This window comes from Perna viridis, chromosome 2, assembly GCF_037379345.1.
Source record: "Perna viridis isolate PV_CMFRI_1.1 ecotype Kerala chromosome 2, ASM3737934v1, whole genome shotgun sequence".
Lineage (NCBI taxonomy): Eukaryota > Metazoa > Mollusca > Bivalvia > Mytilida > Mytilidae > Perna > Perna viridis.
In genome coordinates, this window is record NC_142446.1 from 57064807 (window position 1) to 57085848 (window position 21042).

General features: G+C 35.9%; 1 protein-coding gene across 1 annotated transcript; it reads left to right on the forward strand.

Annotated features, from left to right (window-relative positions):
* The first annotated feature begins 1332 nt into the window (after positions 1–1332).
* LOC148626189 (thyrostimulin alpha-2 subunit-like) lies at positions 1333–19244 on the forward strand. The gene is made up of 3 exons (XM_088569966.1): positions 1333–1649; positions 15155–15330; positions 16864–19244. Exons 1-3 carry the CDS (start codon positions 1496–1498, stop codon positions 16957–16959), a joined length of 426 nt encoding a protein of 141 aa, XP_088426092.1. The 5' UTR covers positions 1333–1495; the 3' UTR covers positions 16960–19244.
* Positions 19245–21042: the final 1798 nt, after the last annotated feature.

Below are 21042 nucleotides of genomic sequence, written 5' to 3' on the forward strand. Positions count from 1 at the left end.
TTAAGTACAAACAATGGTTATATCCTAATCACCCATCCTAGAACTCCCTAAAGGACAAGAGAATGAATGGACAAGTTACTGATAAATCAATTTGCTTTGTAATCAAAATAGTTATGCTTTTAGCTGTCCTATTTACTAAATCATTATGGGTGATTATCCTTTGTCTGTATCAATAGAGCTTTTAGGAAATTTTGCCAATTTATCAAAGCTATGATAACATAATCTACTTGTTAGATAATGCAATGTATATTGGCAATTAATTAAAAAGTTTAACCATGGGATAAGTTTCTTATTTTTTTAATGCACCATATCAATTCTCCTTTTACATAAAAAATACCTACAACAACCTTAGTTATAAATGCTTTTCGTAGAGTTTGATCATTGACCTTGTAACATCATCATTAAATCAAATTTAAGAAATATTAACTCTTTATTAACATTTAGATTTATATTGGTGTTTAGAATCAGAGGTCAAGGTGGGATGTACGCTTTTTCATGCCATAATGAGGTTTTGCTGACTGCTTTGCCTTCCGCTACACCACAAATCAGATTTCAGGATAATATTTCATGAAGATTTGAAATTCGACGGTTATATTTTCTTTGTTCGTCTCCTCCATTAGAACAGATTTGTTCAATTTTGTTTATGGGTTTCCTTTTCCTATTTTTTGTTCTAAAACTGACCCTACCGGTTCACATATCACTACAGTCGAGATTGTTTAATTACTTTCAAATGCCATTTCTGTGTCCGTTTTTCTGTACTAAGTATTTATAATTTGGATCCTTTTTTTTAAATATTTTTTTCACCTTTCGATTTACTTTTAAAGTAGTCATCAAGGCATCACCTTACGAATTACCCGTTTTACTGGACAATCAAAATAAAAAAAAAATGCATAAATGATTTTATAGTTTTATCTTCTCAGAAATATATCTCAAGTAGAATATCCATCTCGTACACATTCTATGTAATAATTTTATCAGTAATCTCATCGGTTAATAAGTAGTATTAAAAGTTGTTGGTAAATTCTAATTGGTTACTTCATATGTCTAGTTGTCACTCGAAAAAGGTATTCTTGCTAGAATATGTAAAGAAGTGAGATTTCGTTATACAAATTAACTGTCACCATACCCATATCAATATCAGGACTCATCTATAAGACCATTATCACTTAAAGTAATAAATTATGATGGGAAATAAATGCTGAGAGAACACGTTGAGTCGTGGGTATTAAGATATCGATTCTGGTGACAGTGAACGTAAAATATGCTTAATATATAATTTGTCTATTTGGTTTCTTTAGAGTGTTTCTACAATTAAGTTCTATTTCTTTACAGATTTGGTTGAGTTAGAATAAATTGGCATTAAAAAGACCTATTGAGTGAAAAATCTTTGCGGTACATTATTCCGTGAGAAGACGTGTGTGTGGGGGAGACAATCGAATGCCATTTTTGCTCTATCCATGCAGTTTTATATAATCAAGGAGTTAGTAATTATTTAATGGTCCTCACAATGAGAAGACTTACATGTTATAGTATTAATTGGTGGAAAAACATTTTATTCACATGTTACAAAACTTTTCTAGTGTTAAATATTTTACTAGGATCTTCGATGTCGATCCATCGATGGGAACATCCGGGATGTCACAGAGTTGGTAAGTAAAGTACATAGCTTTATCATTTAAACAGTTAATCCTACCTTTATTCCATAATAATTTAATATTGTTTGAATAACTCAAATTTGAAACGCATGAATCTAAAATTTTGCGATTTTTACGAAGCTTAAACTAAAGCATCAGCGTGTAAATTTATTTACAATAGCAACGTTTTTGCTAAATTAAAGTGGGTGCAACCGGTCGCTTTTGTTATTTTTTTTGTTCCTGTAAAAGTCAGCTGTATTTAAGTTTTATATATAAAGTAAACTTGATCTTTTGATGCACTTCAGTATGAAAACTATCTTTAGAATTTATCACGAAGTCAAAAACCCTACTTCATTCACGACATTCCATTTGACGGATAACTTTGATTGCCTTAGTACAAGACCTTGTTAGAATCGGACAAACTAGGAAAATTCTGAAACATGTTTGTCAAAAACCGACTGTTCTGCCAACATACCTTCACTTTAGGAAGTCTATTTGAAATGACACCTATTTGACACATGAATTACTAGATTTGTTCGGAAGCCTATATTTAAAAATAACGAAGATTTTCTAATTCGCCCCTGAAATGTTCATTAAGTTGTATCTCTTTTACCAACATGATACATAAAAAATCTTGTTATTGTGCTTTGATTTTTAAGTTACCAGTTAAAGTGTTAGTTCATATCATGTTTCATCAATTGCCTGAATCTTGCGAAGATTACTACTTCGGGTTACTCTTTAATGGGACATTGGTTTCACAGATATGGTACATGATGGATATTGAACGAATTTCAAATATCTATTTACGATTAGTGATATTCTAAAACTGTTGTTTATATACATGTATTTATTCTTGTGTGCTTAAATATTGATTGATTGATGTTTAATACCCAAGCAGCAATATTTCAGCAATACACGGGCGGAAAACATGACCTGAAATAATGTTGAAATGAAAAATGGGATGGGACACAAGGATAGTAGGATCGACGAATTTCGAATGCTACTGGAGAAAGGAAGGTGGTCGGACAATTTAGTCTACTAGAGCGAAGCCGAGGCTTCTTCTCCTGTCGAATACCACTGCGGGTTTTTTTTAAGTGCGAAAAGTGGTATTTTTCTCATCACGGTGCACCACTGGTTTGCGTTCAGGTTTTCCGTATTATGGCCTGACGACGTCATGTTGCATGCCAGGGGTACCCAGTTCCATCTCCTGGGACACACAACACACAGCACAGTTGCTCTGTGGATAGAGTACCCTAGCACCCGGCCAAGGTTCTGATCGCTACTACGTCGCCATTTACGACCACCTTAGTGCTGCTGCGGGTTTATTCTTTTGACACCCAGACAAGCACGGGGCTTGTGAATAAACAAATATCTGAAGATGATGCCATAGAAAGATAAGATATAGAACCCAAAGACAAACGTTATTGGGTGATAAATGAGACAAAAACCGTTATATAATCACCGGAGTTGCAGATTTAACGACTGTTTCAACTTATTGCATGCACAAATTCAAATCTACTGAATATATCATCACGACGAATTAACTTCGTTATGAATAGGTTTATACTACTCATTTTGTAGATTTAAAACAGTTTTTTTTAATACTTACAATAAGTAACAGCAATACACATCTACGTCATAATTACAAAAAAAGTATCTAAACTGTGACAAACAATAAGATACTGTAAACATTTTAATTTCCGCGGTTGCTAAGTTTTGCGGATTCTGTCAAGTGAATTCGAACATACTCGCGGTTTTTAAAAAAAAAAGATTAGGGTTATGTAGTGTTAAAATTCCATTTTGCAGGTACTATTTTCCGCCGTTTTCTGTCCACCGCTTAATTTGCGAAAATGTTTATAATATATGTAAGAAGTAGGTAACGATGTACAATGTAACTAATCTTCATTAGTTCTGACGTGATGTTGACATTTTTCTCTCCGTAGTGTTAAGTACGCATCGCAGTTGTCGTCAGTAACAGTACGATAATAACGGACATAACATCGTATATATAGTTACTGCATCGTAAAAGGATGCGTAAAAGAAAGATTCGTATGTGACGTACATCACATGTCATTAAACCACAGCTATTAAACGATAAAAAACATGTAACCAACGTCATAGACATATGACTGTCTTTATTTCAGATGTCAAAGATATTTGAACCCAATTTTACCGACGTCACAGTAGCGTCACCGCCATTTTGTGCAAAAAATACGCTGCGGTTTTTTAAGTACACAATGAAACTGATTTTATTATAATTGAAATATTTTACGAAAAGTTCATTTTATCATTGTTTTATTACGGGCTTGCCATTTCTGTCGCCTAAGTTTCAGTTCCACATGATTTAATTAGCAAAGCTTATAGCGATAAGTGGTTTACTATAAAAACTCCTTTCATTCATAAATTCGATTTATAGTAGGCGTGCAATTGTCTTCTTAGATTCTAGTAATTCTGTCAATGATTACTTGATTGAATTTGTTTGTAAATTCGATTCAAATCAATCGACTGGGTTTGATAGCGATGTTATACAAGTGTGTCTATTTTAAGTACTTCATAACACGATTTCTATACAGTTCTTCTTATTTATAGTTTGTTGCACGATTATTTTATGGTATTTACTACTTGTAATAGACTGCCTCCCCGCACGAATGTCGGTTATTCCTGGTGTTTAAAAAGGTTTTCTTTTGTTTATAGAATTACAATGACACTTTTTTTTCAAATTTTGTTAAAAATTTTCCTGCTTGTTTCAACAATAAGTGTTATAGGACCATTACATAATTACTTCAACTAAATATTTTCTTGAAGCATAAACGTTTTATTGTCACAGTTCCCTTTTATAAAAAGAACATGAAATCATTAACTTAAATAGGAGCTTGTTGTAACGAAGAAGTAGAAAAATATAGAATGAATATGTAACTTCCGTATAGCAAAAAACGCTTACATGAATAGGATCTTACTCTGCCCACAGTTTCACATCTCATTTCTGCAATCGAAAGTGCAACAAAAATAAAATTACAACAACATTAGTGTCAATGGGTCCTTGGGCTGGAGCCCCGTGCAGGTCCGGGTGTTAAAAGAATAGGCCTGCAGCAGCGCTAAGCTTGTCGTATAAGGCGACTAAATAGTGCTGAGAAACCTAGCCGGGGGCTAGGCGCTCTGCCCACAGAGCAACTGGGATGTGTGCCCCAGGTGGTGGAATGGGGTACCCCTGGCGTGTTTCATGCTGGGGTTGTCAGGCTATAATACGGAAAACCTGACCGCAAACCATAGTGGTGCACCGTGTTGGGAAAGATGCCACGTTCCTCGCACGTTAAAGAACCCTGCTGTGATATTCGATAGGAGTAGGAACCTTGGCGCTCCGCCACAGGAGGCTAAATTGCCCTACCTTACCCATCCCCCCTTTTTCCAGTGGCAATCAAAATTTGTCGACCCTATTATCCTTGTGACCCATCCTTCTTTTTTTCGTTTCATGTTCATTCTATCATCCATTTCATGTTCATTGTCTGAATATAGCTGAAATATTGCTTCTCGGACGTTAAACCCCAACAAACAAACAAAACAAACCTCGGGCTGGACAGTCATTTTGTAAATAAAAAAAAAACCGTATGCATGTTAATATTTTTAAATTCAACTTATGATGACACTTTAATAATGTTGTATACAGGGCAAAGTTAATAAATAAGTGGAGTTAAACAAGAAATCATGTAAAGATTATTATCAGAATACAATAACATTAAAACCTTTGATTTTTCAACTCTTTACTTTTAACATCCTTACTCAAAAACATTATACATCGTTGTTACTCCAGAAAAGACGGTACACCTAGATACAAATTAGTAGTTCTTGGTAGTGAGAACAATTCCAAATTATCTTCCAAATATACAGAAGTTTTCAAAATGCTGGAATTTTTTATCGACAAGATATGTCTGGTGTGGTGGACGCGTTTCTCACCAAACGGTCGCCATTCCAATGGGAATCCTCTACTTGCTGTCCTATTCCTTCACTCTTATGCGGCTGACTTAATAGTTGATCTAGTAAAAAATGGAAAATCGTTTAGCTGATTTTTTAATCTCAGTTTCTGCTATAAAGATAACATATTATCGTTCAACGATCCTAGTTTCGGAGATTGTATACATCGCATCTATCCCACAGAACTTTAGATAAAGGATACTACAGACACTGTCAAGTCAGCCTCATATCTTGACCTACACTTTAAGATCAACGGTAAAGGAAAACGACCTAACTATACGAAAACGTGATGACTTTTCATTCAGTAACGTCAACTTTCCTTTCATAAGAGTCAACATCCCTTCAATACCTTCGTATGGAGTTTTCATATCACGTTATGCTAGAGCTTGCCATAATTACGCAGACTTTTTGTATCGCGCTAGACTACTTACAATTAGGCTTCTGGAACAGGGTTATGTTGCTTCAAGATTGAAATCATCACTACAGAAGTTTTATGGTTGTCATCATGAACTCGTGGATCGTTACGGTGTATCCATCTGCACCATGAAAACTGATTTGTTTATTGTGTCATACTTTTCCTTTTCTCTATCGTCTACCCTGGAATTGACTTTTTTATGAGCAACTCGGCGGGTGCTTCTAGAAAAGCAGAGGACGCTTACCATACAGGTGCACCTGGTCCATGCTTCATGTTTTTACTTTTGTTACTTTGTATGTATTATTTGGTTACTTTATGTTCTTTGTTGTATGTGTCCGTTTTCCATGTCTGATCTTTGTCCCTGTATTACATTCTTTTGATTTCCGCTAGAATCTTGGTTCCCATGATTACTCTAATTTCAATATGTCTTTATTGGAAAAAAGATAGAAATACTAAAAAAAACTACAGTTCCATTTTTACAAATAGAACACTTGAAACGAGTTAAATAACACTATGCGTGTAACAATATTATTTTGTTTATTCTTAAAACTGTCAAAACTTTGATTACATCACGTTATCAAAGCATTGTTTGAACCCCAGTCCAACGCAGCGACAGAGGTTCATTTTCTCCCTAACCTTCCGCTGCAGATAGGCCTTTTGAATTATCGGACATGATTTTAATCAACATCATTTTCTACAATCGGATAACGTGTAAAATTATTCCCTTCCCCAGTCATTTATAGATCCATAAAATGTTTTAAGGGGTTGGATTACAGCCCCTAGAGTGAGTTTCGAGCGATAGATGTAGTTCTAAGAGTGCTTCAAACTCTAACCCCGCATTTGGTTTTGAAGGCGTTGAAATTGCATCACGTAAAAAATGAGTAAGAAAATAAAGCTAGTTGAATATATACCTATTTATATACATATATGTCTGTCGCGAATAGAATGACTGCAAATGACGAGAATTTTATGTATTATCAATTCTAAAGGGAGGAGAATCATGATATGAAAGTGTCAACGAACCTATTGAGATTTTAATAGTATTGTATAATTTCCCTAAGGTGCTGTAAACCGACTACATCTAATTATTCGCAAGATTTCGGATATGCAGATGCAAACATTCTTACCGACATTTCATCTTCGAATTATTGATTATTTAAAAAAGAAACAGGCGCGTAAATGGTTACATGAATGTAAAGACAAAAGGAAAATTAATCCACTTTTGATTACTTTATCTTTTATGTAGATACACACGCAAAATTTATAAGTCGCATAAATGATTGACAACACTTCCTCCTTAGATTGTTTTATGATATTGCTTACGTTATATTGTTTGAATGACATTGTTAAAGCAAAATAAAATATAGCGTAAAAGGGGGGGGGTCTTTAAACATTATTATACAAATAGAACTATTAAGTACATGTAATGTTTCAAAATTAATATTCGCTAATAGTACCTCTGATTAACTGTTCTCCCTCAGGTATTGCTCTAACTTTAAAATAATATGTCAGCCATGCAAGAAAAAAGTTTGTATGCACCTATTTAAATGTTTTGCCATAGCTGACTTCGACGAAACGTTTTATAAGAATTGAGATCCAATTACCAGAAGGGTTTTGAGGACTTTTGATAAAAGACAAAACCAGCGATTGAACTCGTATTGTTTGTTTGTTTGTTGGGGTTTAACATCCGAGCGCCCCGTGCAGGTCCGGGTGTTAAAAGAATAGGCCTGCAGCAGCGTTAAGCTTGTCGTATAAGGCGACTAAATAGTGCTGAGAAACCTAGCCGGGGGCTAGGCGCTCTGCCCACAGAGCAACTGGGATGTGTGCCCCAGGTGGTGGAATGGGGTACCCCTGGCGTGTTTCATGCTGGGGTTGTCATGCTATAATACGGAAAACCTGACCGCAAACCATAGTGGTGCACCGTGTTGGAAAAGATGCCACGTTCCTAGCACGTTAAAGAACCCTACTGTGGTATTCTGCCGGAGTAGGAACCATAGGGCTCCGCCACATGAGGCTAACTTGCCCGACCCTTCCCACCTCTCCCTGTTTCCAGTGGCAATCAAAATTTGTCGACCCCATTGTCCTTGTGTCCCATCCCTTTTTCATTTCATCATCATTTAGTGTTCATTTTATCACCAATTTCATGTTCATCGTCTGAATATAGCTGAAATATTGCTGCTCGGACGTTAAACCTCAACAAACAATTAACGTCCGAGCAGCAATATTTCAGCTATATTCACACGATGAACATGAAATTGATTATTTTGTCGACCCTGTTACCCTTGTGTCCCATCCCTTTTTCAATTCATCATTTCATGTTCATTTTATCATCCACTTCATGTTCATCGTCCGAATATAGCTGAAATATTGCTGCTCGGACGTTAAACCCCAACAAACAAAACCTTGGTTCCCTTGATTACTCTTTCATATTAACACAACTCGTGCATTTATTATCACCGAAAATAAGAAATGAAAATTGAGTGAATTGATTTTCAAAGCAAAGGCTTCTGTCAATTATTACCAAAAATAAGGGGAAAATGCAGTTATACTTTATTTCAAAACAAAAAAAAAGCATTCATGATTGGGTTATATAAGGGTAGATTGAAAGGAATAATCAGCAAATTATTATTGAAACGAATTACTTCCTCGTAAAACGATACAATTTTATTTCATTTTATTTAAGCTTCAATGCAAATTTAAAGCAGTCTTCAGTTAGCATAGAAATAAAAGTATCCTTTCAATAAATCTTAAATTATGCAAAACCTTAAATAAGTAACAAAAACCTTATTCGTTGATTTTAATGGTTTCTTTTAACTTTATTATCGTGTACAAAAGAATAACTCAAGAACTGCATTGAAATAGCAATTCTTACCGCAGGTGCACTGAATATGAAAATAGCAACACGCATATTCACAAAATTTATATAAAAATCATAAATACTACTGCATTTTTGAAGAAACGTATTAAGATTCAGATTTCGTTTTTCTGTGTGACATTTCAGTAGAAAGACTTTTCATATGGAAGAATGTCAAATCAGTACAATATGTTTAGGAGAAAATCGTTGTAATTAGCTGTTATAGCATATTCCAAATATCAAAAAATAAAAATTATACTAATTTAAGAATCATGCAAAATGTGATAATAAGTAATAATTTATCGAAATTATTCATTCTTTTCAGTAAGTATGTTCTAGATGCTTTGAGATTGAAATTAATTAGGTCGGTACAAACAAAAAAATGGGGGAGGGGGTAAGAAAAAAATGTATGATCCAAAACAAAACCGGTCGTTTAAAATCGCCTTACAGTTAAAGTGTATTTGATTGTTTTTATTAAGATGTTTGTTTGTTGGGGTTTAACGTCCGAGCAGCAATATTTCAGCTCTATTCATACGATGAACATGACATGATGAAATGAAAAAGGGATGGGACACAAGGACAATGGGGTCGACAAATTTTGATTGCCATTGGAAATAGGGAAAAGTGGTTAGGGTCGGGCAATTTAGCCTCCTGTGGCGGAGCCCTATGGTTCCTACTCCGGGGTCCTGGGCAGGTCCGGATGTTAAAAGAATAGGCCTGCATCAGTGCTAAGCTTGTCGTATAAGGCGACTAAATAGTGCTCAGAAACCTAGCCGGGGGCTAGGCGCTCTGCCCACAGAGCAACTGGGATGTGTGCCCCAGGTGGTGGAATGGGGTACCCCTGGCGTGTTACATGCTGGGGTTGTCATGCTATAATACGGAAAACCTGACCGCAAACCATAGTGGTGCACCGTGTTGGGAAAGATGCCACGTTCCTCGCACGTTAAAGAACCCAGCTGTGGTATTCGATAGGAGTTTGCGGTCTGGTTTTCCGTATTATAGCCTGACAACCCCATCATGTAACACACCAGGGATACCCTATTCCACCACCTGGGGCACACCCAGATTGCCTCTGTGGGCAGATCGCTCTAGCCCCCGGCTAAGGTTCTGAGCACTATTTAGTCGCCTTATACGACAAGCTTAGCGCTGCTGCAGGCCTATTCTTTTGACACCCGGACCTGCACGGGGCTCCAATTGCTCTGTAGGCAGAGCGCTCTTTTCCTTGGTCAGGGTTCTGAGCACTATTTAGTCGCCTTTTACGACAAGCTTAGCGTGCTGCAGAATTATTCTTTTGACACCCTGACCGACAATAACAAGAAAAGTACCAAGTGAGCATGGAGCAATAGAACCAGATCTTTTGTAGGTATTTGTACCGATTAAGTATGCACTGCTCACAAAGTTTCTGAACTTAAAATTAATATGAAATTGTTTATAGGCAACAATAGCATAATTAAACTCTCACGCACATGGGATGCTACACTGGTAGAGAACCAGATTAGTCGCATATGACTCAACAGCCAAATCAATAACTTTTTTACCATTCTAGTAAGACCACGTTTATGTTTAGACTTTGCATAACTACAAATAAATGTACGCCTTACAGCATTATGACAATTTCAAGTTGTCACGAAATATTAATCTTATTTCCTTTTTAATATGAATTCTAATATGACGTCCTTTAAAAGTCGTGTATTTCTATCTAACTCTGAGTTATGCAGACAACAAGTGTTTTATTATAAAATTAGAAATATATCATGTCAGGTTTAGTTTTTGATCATTTATACACGGGTTGACCTCATTACTAATCCATATAAATAATCGAATATAATGACCCTGATGATGAGTAAACATATACAACATCTTACCCCCATGAAGTATCTTTTTAAAGATCAATGGCATTCAAAATACCTTGTACCACTTTAATGTTTGGGCTCTTCATACTACGTGCTCTTGCTTTAGTTGTGTAATCAAGATGTACTAATTGCCAATATAAATCCCACGAGGCTTTATAAGCTGATATTTGGATTCTATGGTAGGTTTATCATTAGAATCTTTTCTATGGAAGGGCATGAATTCATATATCTGTCAGTTTTTTTTTCTGATCATTAACTGGTTTCTTGTACTATCCGTCAAAATACAAAAGAGGCCACTGCACCTAAAATCTCTTGAATGGTCATAAACTCATTTTTAACATTCGCTGAAAAAAAACGCAAAAATATTGATTAAAATCACTTTTGGTTTGTGTGGGTATCAGTTTCGGTTTTTTAAAGCAGCTTGACTAAGAAATATGATATAATAAAGAAATCACTAAATATGGGAAAACCAGATTCCTTTTCAATTTGTTTGTTTGATGGGGTTTAACGTCCGAGCAGCAGTATTTCAGCTATATTCAGACGATGAACATGAAATGATGAAATGAAAAAGGGATGGGACACAATGATAATGGGGTCGACAAATTTTGATTGCCACTGGAAATAGGGAGAGGTGGGTAGGGTCGGGCAATTTAGCCTCCTGTGGCGGAGCCCTATGGTTCCTACTCCGGCAGAATATACCAAAGTAGGGTTCTTTAACGTGCGAGGAACGTGGCATCTTTCCCAACAAGGTGCACCACTATGGTTTGCGGTCAGGTTTTCCGTATTATAGCCTGACAACCCCAGCATGTAACACGCCAGGGGTACCCCATTCCACCACCTGGGGCACACATCCCAGTTGCTCTGTGGGCAGAGCGCCCTAGCCCCCGGCTAGGGTTCTGAGCACTATTTAGTCGCCTTTTACTACAAGCTTAGCGCTGCTGCAGGCCTATTCTTTTAACACCCGGACCTGCACGGGGAGATTCCTTATCAAATTGAACCCTCTACATAGTTAATTTTAACGTAGTATGAAGTATTTGTATTTCTGACATGAACAGATATATCTACTCTATTTAAATCGCACGTTTTCATGATTGCAAAGTCGTTGTAGACACGATTTTAAAAGTATATACATATATATGTATATACTTTATATTGGAAGTTATAAACAAATTTTATATAAAAATTTAAGCTTGCATTTCTGGAAACTCGACGTAATTAATCTTGAAAAGTCATGATCAGCATTAGTTTTAAAACAACATAAAGATTCATTCAAGTTTCAACAGTTTAAAAAAGCATAACTTGTCAGCTATGCAATAGCATAAATATTAGAACGACTGAAGCACTTTGTTTCTGATTCGTTACATTTACTGTTAACGAACAATTTTCAATTCTGGTGGTTCATTTGAAAATTGTTGCCAATTAAAAATAAATTCTTGTATTTAATTCTTGTTTGGACTTAGATCTTCCTATTGTTTTTATTTTAATGCTGCTGATGACAGGTTCCACATATACAGCATATCAAAATGTGCAATAATCATGACCGTTATTTTGTATTTAGACCCCAACGTAATGCAGGAAAACAGGAATTGTTTGTTACCATATCCGCTCTTTTATGTGCATATAGAAGTGAATATCTCATAGAAATTCGAAAAAAAGTGTGAAAGACCTTTAATATCAATTTCATGTTTGACTCGGTTGTCAATTTGTTTCAAGTGACAGATGCTTTCTCCTGTATTCCAAAAGAAAACCCAATTAATCGAATCTGCCTATTAGTTCTTGTTTGTAAACTACTATCCGTTTAGAAAAAGAACTGGTTGTAGGTACTGTGACTATCTTGAATTAAAAAGCTAGAAAGAGCACATTGGCATTAGATTACTAAGAAAAAGAAGAATTGATTGGCTACCAGAACAACATATCGAAACTAAAATGTTGAATTGCCCTTGCTCAAATCTGATTTTTTTTTTTTACTTCTTCAATTTCGAATTATTAGGTTACAGTTATAATCTCTATAGCACACTAGCTATGAGTTATTCATTTACTATCTATGAAAAAAACAGTTATTATATAGATGATTATTATAGAATAATAAATATTTACTTTTAATATCAACAGAAAACGACTATGCAATAAATCCTTAGCTATATAATTGTTATTAGAAAGAACCGAAACAGTGTGAAATTGCCTCCAATCATTCCAAATGAATTTCATTTATTGATGAAAGTCCCAGATACATGTAAAATTAAATAGATGAGATTAATGTCAATTAACGGATATTTTATTATTAATGGCTAGTAAAGAAAAGAGTGGGGTAAAATTTACAAGTGCATATGGTTGATACTTGTAGTGTAGTACAAGATGGCCCGCCACAATACGGTGGACCTCCTACAGTAATCACCTACCGTCCGTCCTTTTGTAACAAATCGTGTCAGGCTGTTATTTTGCTGTCTTTATGTAAGCCTTTGAAATTTGGTATGAGTGTAGATAATCTAAAGACATTTCACGTACCATAGTTGAGGAACAATGTCCTTGAACTTAGACATCAAGGTTAAATTTATTATTTTGCAATTCAGATTCGTTAAATGACATTTAACTACTACAGACACTGTAAAGTCAGCCTCATATCTTTGACATCGATGGTAAAGGAAAACCATTGACCAAACTATACAACAAACGTGATGACTTCATTCCGAAGTGTCAAATTTCCTTTTAATACCTCCAAGTTCCTCGCACGTTAAAGAGCCCTACTGTGGTAATCTCCCGGAGTAGGAAGCATAGGGCTCCGCCACAGGAGACTAAATTGCCTGACTCTACCCACCTCTCCGTATTACCAGTGGCAAGAACAATTTGTCGACCCCATTATCCTTGTGTCCCATCTCATTTTTCATTTCATCATCATTCCATGTTCATTTTATCATTCCACGTGCAGGTCCGGGTGTTAAAAGAATAGGCCTGCAGCAGCGCTAAGCTTGTCGTATAAGGCTGCACGGGGCTGTTCATCGTCTGAATATAGCTGAAATATTGCAGCTCGGACGTTAAACCCCAACAAACAAACTTTCGTCTACCAATACTTCCGCCCCGTGCAGGTCCGCGTGTTAAAAGAATAGGCCTGCAGCAGCGCTAAGCTTGTCGTAAAAGGCGACTTAATAGTGCTCAGAAACCTAGCCGGGGGCTAGGCGCTCTGCCCACAGAGCAACTGGGATGTGTGCCCCAGGTGGTGGAATGGGGTACCCCTGGCGTGTTACATGCTGGGGTTGTCAGGCTATAATACGGAAAACCTGACCGCAAACCATAGTGGTGCACCGTGTTGGGAAAGATGCCACGTTCCTCGCACGTTAAAGAACCCTGCTGTGGTATTCGATAGGAGTAGGAACCTTTGCGCTCCGCCACAGGAGGCTAAATTGCCCGACGTTACCCATCCCCCTTTTTTCCAGTGGCAATCAAAATTTGTCGACCCTATTATCCTTGTGACCCATCCTTTTTTTTCATTTCATGTTCATTTTATCATCCATTTCATGTTCATTGTCTGAATATAGCTGAAATATTGCTGCTCGGACGTTAAACCCTAACAAACAAACAAACAAACCAATACTTGCTGCTCGGACGTTAAACCCCAACAAACAAACAAACCAATACTTGCCCTCTTTATGAGGAGCTCGACAGGTGTTTCGGGAAAAAAAAACAGGAGATGCTTACCCTACCGGTGCACCTGGTATATGCTCCCAGTTTTTAGTGAAGTCTTGAGTTGCTCATTTACTTTTGTTGCTTTGTACCTATTATTTTAATGATTTTGTTATCTTTGGTGGTTGCGTGTGTTTTCCATGTCTGGTCTTCTTGTGTAAGCACTCATTAAGGCTAGGCTACGGCGTTGGGTTTTATCTCAATGTTATCGAAGTTTTAAATCAATTTGTAAAAAAAAAATGTATTTCTATACAAGCATATAATAATGTTTGAAGTATTAATATTTATTTCGATGTCATGAAAAGAATTATGACTTTTATTTTGGTGTATATAATCCCTTGCAGAGTATTATATTGTACTCCCGAGCTTGTAAAAATGATATCAAATCGGGACAATATTGGTCAATATAAACGCAATAACCATTTAATATTACCCCTCTCAGTACACCAAATAGTACTCATAATATCATTGGTTTTCATGTGATATCTGTTCGGAACATTTTTACCAATGCCAAAGTAATAACTCAATGTTATTAAATGTTTTGTATAAAAGATTAAGCCAACAACGGACGTTCTTTGTATGCATGTGTACGACTATGGCATGTCTGTAAAACAGTCATTATATCCTCCGAACAGCGTTGTATATGTCTGCCTCTTTGAAGGCAAAAAAATAAATAAAACATTTGGTCATCATTAAAATTTTCATTGTAACGTATTACAAGGCTATAACCATAATTAATTCTAATTTACAGGGCATCAAAGACTTGTACAGATAAAAGGATGTGTTGAATTTTACCTAAATACGACAGCATGTCGGGGTTTTTGTCAATCCTATGCCATACCATCGTCCAGTGGAACCATTAGAACTAATTCTCAACATATAATTACATCTAGAGCAGAATGTTGCAGTATGGAGAGCAAACATGATGTTTGTATATCGTTTTTTTCCATTATTTTAGAAATGAAACATCAAATATAATTTCTTCCATATCTTTTGATAGTTTTTGTGTGTTATATTCCAAAGATTTGACACGTTTTGGCACGGCCTTTTTATCTAAACGACCCGAAGTATACTTTATATTTCATGACAGACACCCATAAAACTATTTGTTAAAAGAATAGGCCTGCAGCAGCGCTAAGCTTGTCGTAAAAGGCGACTAAATAGTGCTCAGAACCCTAGCCGGGGGCTAGGGCGCTCTGCACACAGAGCAACTGGGATGTGTGCCCCAGGTGGTGGAATGGGGTACCCCTGGCGTGTTACATGCTGGTGTTGTCAGGCTATAATACGGAAAACCTGACCGCAAACCATAGTGGTGCCCCGTGTTGGGAAAATGCCATGTTCCTCGCACGTTAAAGAACCCTACTGTGGTATTCTCCCGGAGTAGGAACCATAGGGCTCCGCCACAGGAGGCTAAATTGCCCGACCCTACCCAACTTTACCTATTTCCAGTGGCAATCAAAATTTGTCGACCCCATTGTCCTTGTGTCCTATTCCTTTTCCATTTCATCATCATTTTATGTTCATTTTAATATCAATTTCATGTTCATCGTCTGAATATAGCTGAAATATTGCTGCTCGGACGTTAAACCCCAACAAACAAACATTTGTTTACATCTTAAATACCAATGCTCGACACATATAAATACAAATGTCCACTAAAGGTATTTACTTATTGATCATTGACAGCCGAATGATGTTGAAATTTACAAAGACAATATGGAAATGAATACTTTTAAGCGGGTAATTTTGAAGTTTTTAGCGGTCCAACTGAAAACGCCATAAAAAGTTTCGCATTTTTCCTCTGGGCTTAAGAACTTAACTTTGGTTAACCTTTTTATCTTTGTCGCTAATTTTTATACTAGCTTTGATGAAACACCAAAAACTCAAATTACTTTTTAGCCTCTTGGTTCATTGGCAATATTTGAGCTATATTCAGGCGATGAACATGAAAGGGATGATAAAATGAACATGAAATGATGATGATGAAATAAAAAAAGGATGATAGGGTCGAAACATTTTGATTGCCACAGGAAAAAGGGAGGGATGGATAGGGTCAGGCAATTTAGCCTCCTGTGGCGGAGCGCAAAGGCTTCTACTCCTATCGAATACCACAGCAGGGTTCTTTAACGTGCGAGGAACGTGGCATCTTTCCCAACACGGTGCACCACTTTGGTTTCCGGTCAAGTTTTCCGTGTTATAGCCTGACAACCTCAGCATGTAACACGCCAGGGGTACCCCCATTCCACCACCTGGGGCACACATCCCAGTTGCTCTGTGGGCAGAGCGCCTAGCCCCCGGCTAGATTTCTGAGCACTATTTAGTCGCCTTTTACGACAAGCGTAGCGCTGCTGCAGGCCTATTCTTTTGACACAAGGACCGGCACGGGGATCTTGGTCGTAAATGTTTTACTATTGAAATGTAGATTCCTTAGTTGGTTATTTTATTGTTTTTCATCTGCAGGTAAAGGTGCAGGTTTTATGCATTGACGGTGTCCGAGAAGTAACCTTTAAATCTGCAACGACCTGTGCTTGCTCTTTATGTCGGTGGAATTGGTGACGAAATCTACTCCATCCATTCTAATGTGATACACCATGAATCTCAATTTTACTTATAGAACGTTGCATTGAAAAGTTTTTTCTGTATTTTATGATTTACATATTTTCTTCGATATCATAATGAGATGATTTATTATATGTCATTTCGTTTCTCTTTTATCATACCCTTTAGGTCTGTTACTCAACCAAATGATGTTTGAGTTGTTCCGCGCTACTTCCATCATAACGTATTATATCTGTCGATTTGCTTTTATTACATCGTCTTTGTCAGTATTGTATTAATATGAATTTAGTTACGACTGGATGTTAATGAAAGATCGATGTTTGTTGTTTATGCTATAACAAAAAGAAAGGGTCCAGTTAAGATTGGAATTAGAAGTGAAACTTAGTTTAACTTCCCATAATTTGTTTAAATTCTCTACCAATATTGTGTTTGTTTGTTTTTTGTTTGTTTGTTTGTTGTTTTTTGTTGTTGTTGAAAATACAGGAATAAAAAAAAACATTTTCAACTTTCTTAAACCAAAAGGCTTCTGTGTGTTACTGTTTTCTTTAGACGTCTGAAGTGTATAACTTTTCAAAAGTGACTCAACAGACATAAGCGCATTTGACTTAACCTAGCAATTGTCTACACGATAGCATTGATAATATAAGTAGCCTTATACAGTGAAAGAGATAGCCATTTTGATTCAATTCTAGTAAATGTGTAATGGTATGGTTTTAGCAAATTCAAAAAAATATCGTTAAGTTTCAACAAATTTAATTAAATTCAAAATATAAATATCAAAGTGTATCGTTATTCTTAAACTTTATGTACATTTTTATGTCAAATCTAGACTGTTATTTTGTCTATATTTTCATTCAAAATCAACATAATAAGGCGAGGATTCTTACTGCGCTTATGATTATCATATTCAAATTTTACTTTAATGGGTTATCTTAATTTTTCCATTCGTACTGTAACTAAAATTAAAACATAAATTCATATTATATTTTCCTGATTCAGAGGTCATCCACGCAAAAACTAGACACCATGTGGCACTTAGCAAATTCTGTTTTCAGAACAGTTGTCATCGATCTCATATCGCAAATGCATCCTTTCTCTAAGTTGGTGTTTGATTTACTGCAACGATTCAAGAGAAATTATATAGAAAGCATCGAGGTTAATTGAAAAAGGGAGACAGCTCTTTCATTCTGTGCAAAATTTGGTTGCTTTCTTATGGAACTGTAAAATCATTTTCAGTTGTCGATTTAAAAAAATCTTTTGACATATGTTTGGTATGAAAAATGAAAAAAAAATTACAGTGTGCCATCCATATCATAGGAACGGCCTGGTTTCTAAGTGGACTATCTCATAAATTCATATCAGGATAAAGTTTTTTTATTTCCGCTCTTTATGAGTTAAGGGGTCCTGAATAGATTTAATTATGGTTCTGCAGATCAATAATCACCGTCTGTATGTGTAGACATGGCAAGTTATAATGATTGCGCAATTAACATTTAATATTCCTAAATGATGATAAGCCCCGTGAAGGTCCGGGTGTTAAAAGAATAGGCCTGCAGCAGCGCTAAGCTTGTCGTAAGAGGCGACTAAATAGTGCTCAGAAACCTAGCCGGGGCTAGGCGCTCTGCCCACAGAGCAACTGGGATGTGTGCCCCAGGTGGTGGAATGGGGTAACCCTGGCGTGTTACATGCTGGGGTTGTCAGGCTATAATACGGAAAACCTGACCGCAAACCATAGTGGTGCACCGTGTTGGGAAAGATGCCACGTTCCTCGCACGTTAAAGAACCCTGCTGTGGTATTCGATAGGAGTAGGAACCTTTGCGCTCCGCCACAGGAGGCTAAATTGCCCGACCTTACCCATCCCCCCTTTTTCCAGTGGCAATCAAAATTTGTCGACCCTAACATCCTTGTGACCCATCCTTTTTTTTTCATTTTATGTTCATTTTATCATCCATTTCATGAATATAGCTGAAATATTGCTGCTCGGACGTTAAATCCCAACAAACAAACAAACAATAAATGATGATAAATTTCAATTCTTCGAACGAATGATTTTATTTTTTTTTCTTTCGCTGCAATGCTTTAGTGAGATACGAATGACTTCAATGAGTTTTCTTGGAGAAGCGGATCAAAAGCCTCGCCTTTTACTTAGCTCAACATTCATTCTTGTCTTGTGAGTGTGTGTATGTGTAAAACAGTTTAAAAGAAGTAGAACTGACTGGCTTTGCTAAATATTTCTTGATTGTTATTTGTTATTTTCATGAATAAAGTATTTTTGGAAGAAGACAAGACACCTTTTTTATTCAAATTTAAAACGAAAATCTTATCCAAACAGACACGAATATGAACGCTTCGTATATTATGTTTTTTAAACAATATTCTGGTGTTTACACATAATATAACATAAACATTGTAACAACATATAATATTTAATATTTGGTACAATAAATTTTGAATTTTGGCAAAAAAACAAAAAAAAAAAACAATCGAAGGTGTGTCGATAATGATTCCCCTCGTTTATGTTGGAATGCAAAAAAGGGGGGGTACAACAACAATAATTAAACAAGAGATGGGACGTTTAGAAAATTTACCAAACAAAGATCTAATTCATTAGAATTATAAATCTTGTACTCTTAACTTTTTATTTCAAATTAAACGTCGTTTTGATTTATATCAAAAACTTATTTTAATGTTGGTACATTCACCGATACACCATAGCAGAGGACAAAGAATACAAGTTTTAAAAAAATCTGGCTTGTATACGTCAAGTTTTATTCTTAATGCTTGTAAAAAACTAAAATAATATTTTTTCCATTCTATTTATTATTTTATTTTGTTTTTGTATATCTCAGCGAAAAAGCTCATCTGCTTTGCTTAGAAGAAGCATAACTAAAAGCTCAAACCGGGAGTCTCAACTAACCTGAACAAGCAGAAGAAAAATGTATTTTATTCATAAAAAAAATTCTGTTCTGTTTGCAAAAGATAAACGGTTGCACTAGTTTTTTTGTCTTTTTGTGTTTTCTTGTTTGTTACATCAATACTATTTTCGACAGCGCTAACACTTGATATATAATCTCCCGTAAGAGACACAATCCCATGTGTTTTATCTCACAGTTCAACAATAGAAAAAGAATGGATATGATGAAATGCACCAGCGTATAGCCTAAATTCAAAATGTTAAATATTTCCAAGATCACCAAAAGGTTTTCAACAAGTGCAAAACACACCTTAGACCTGATAGGCCTTGACAACATAAGTTGTAAGATATAGGGTAACAGAACGATGACAATGATTCAAAACCAAACTAAAAACAAACATAACGACACAAAGACACATTTAGGACCATATCTCCTGTCTGCGGTAGCCATTTGAAATCTACGGTAGGGTTGAACTAGTTTGATAAGATCTCACTCAATACTACACCCAATTCTCTTCATGGAATATTTTAGCAAATAACAACTAGACAAAATGAGATATCCACATAACGAACGCTTGCAGTAACTAAAAATGCACCAAATTCTCTTCATGGAATATTTCAGCACACATCATCTAGACAAAATGTAGTTACTAAAAGCTTGCTCAGAAGATATTAAAGAATGACAAAACCATCAAAACTACCAGTATATTACATTGTAGAAAAAATCGGTCACTACAACTCCAATGCACTGGATTTGAAGTAGGTACGTCAAGTACTAAATAAGAAAAAAATATGTAGAACAATACCAAAACAATTACATATAATTTGGGATGCAATCAGTTGTCGAATGTTTCTTTTTGTGAAAACAAGGATAAAAGAACAGACAATAATTTGAAAATCGAATCCTTTACTAATGAATTTATTATGGTCAGTCGATGATTGGGTAAGTAATACCAGGTATATTTTCAATTAAAGTTTTGGAACTCAGAAAAAAACTTCATGAACGTTGGTGATATCAATATCCCTAGAGCAAAAAACTTATCTGCAAGTGAGTTTTTGGCTTCATTAAAATTTGACACTATCACCATTTCGAGCAAAACGGACAAGTTGTGAATTGTATGTACCATAGGAGAGTGCTTCTGTAATATCACCATCTAGGAATAAA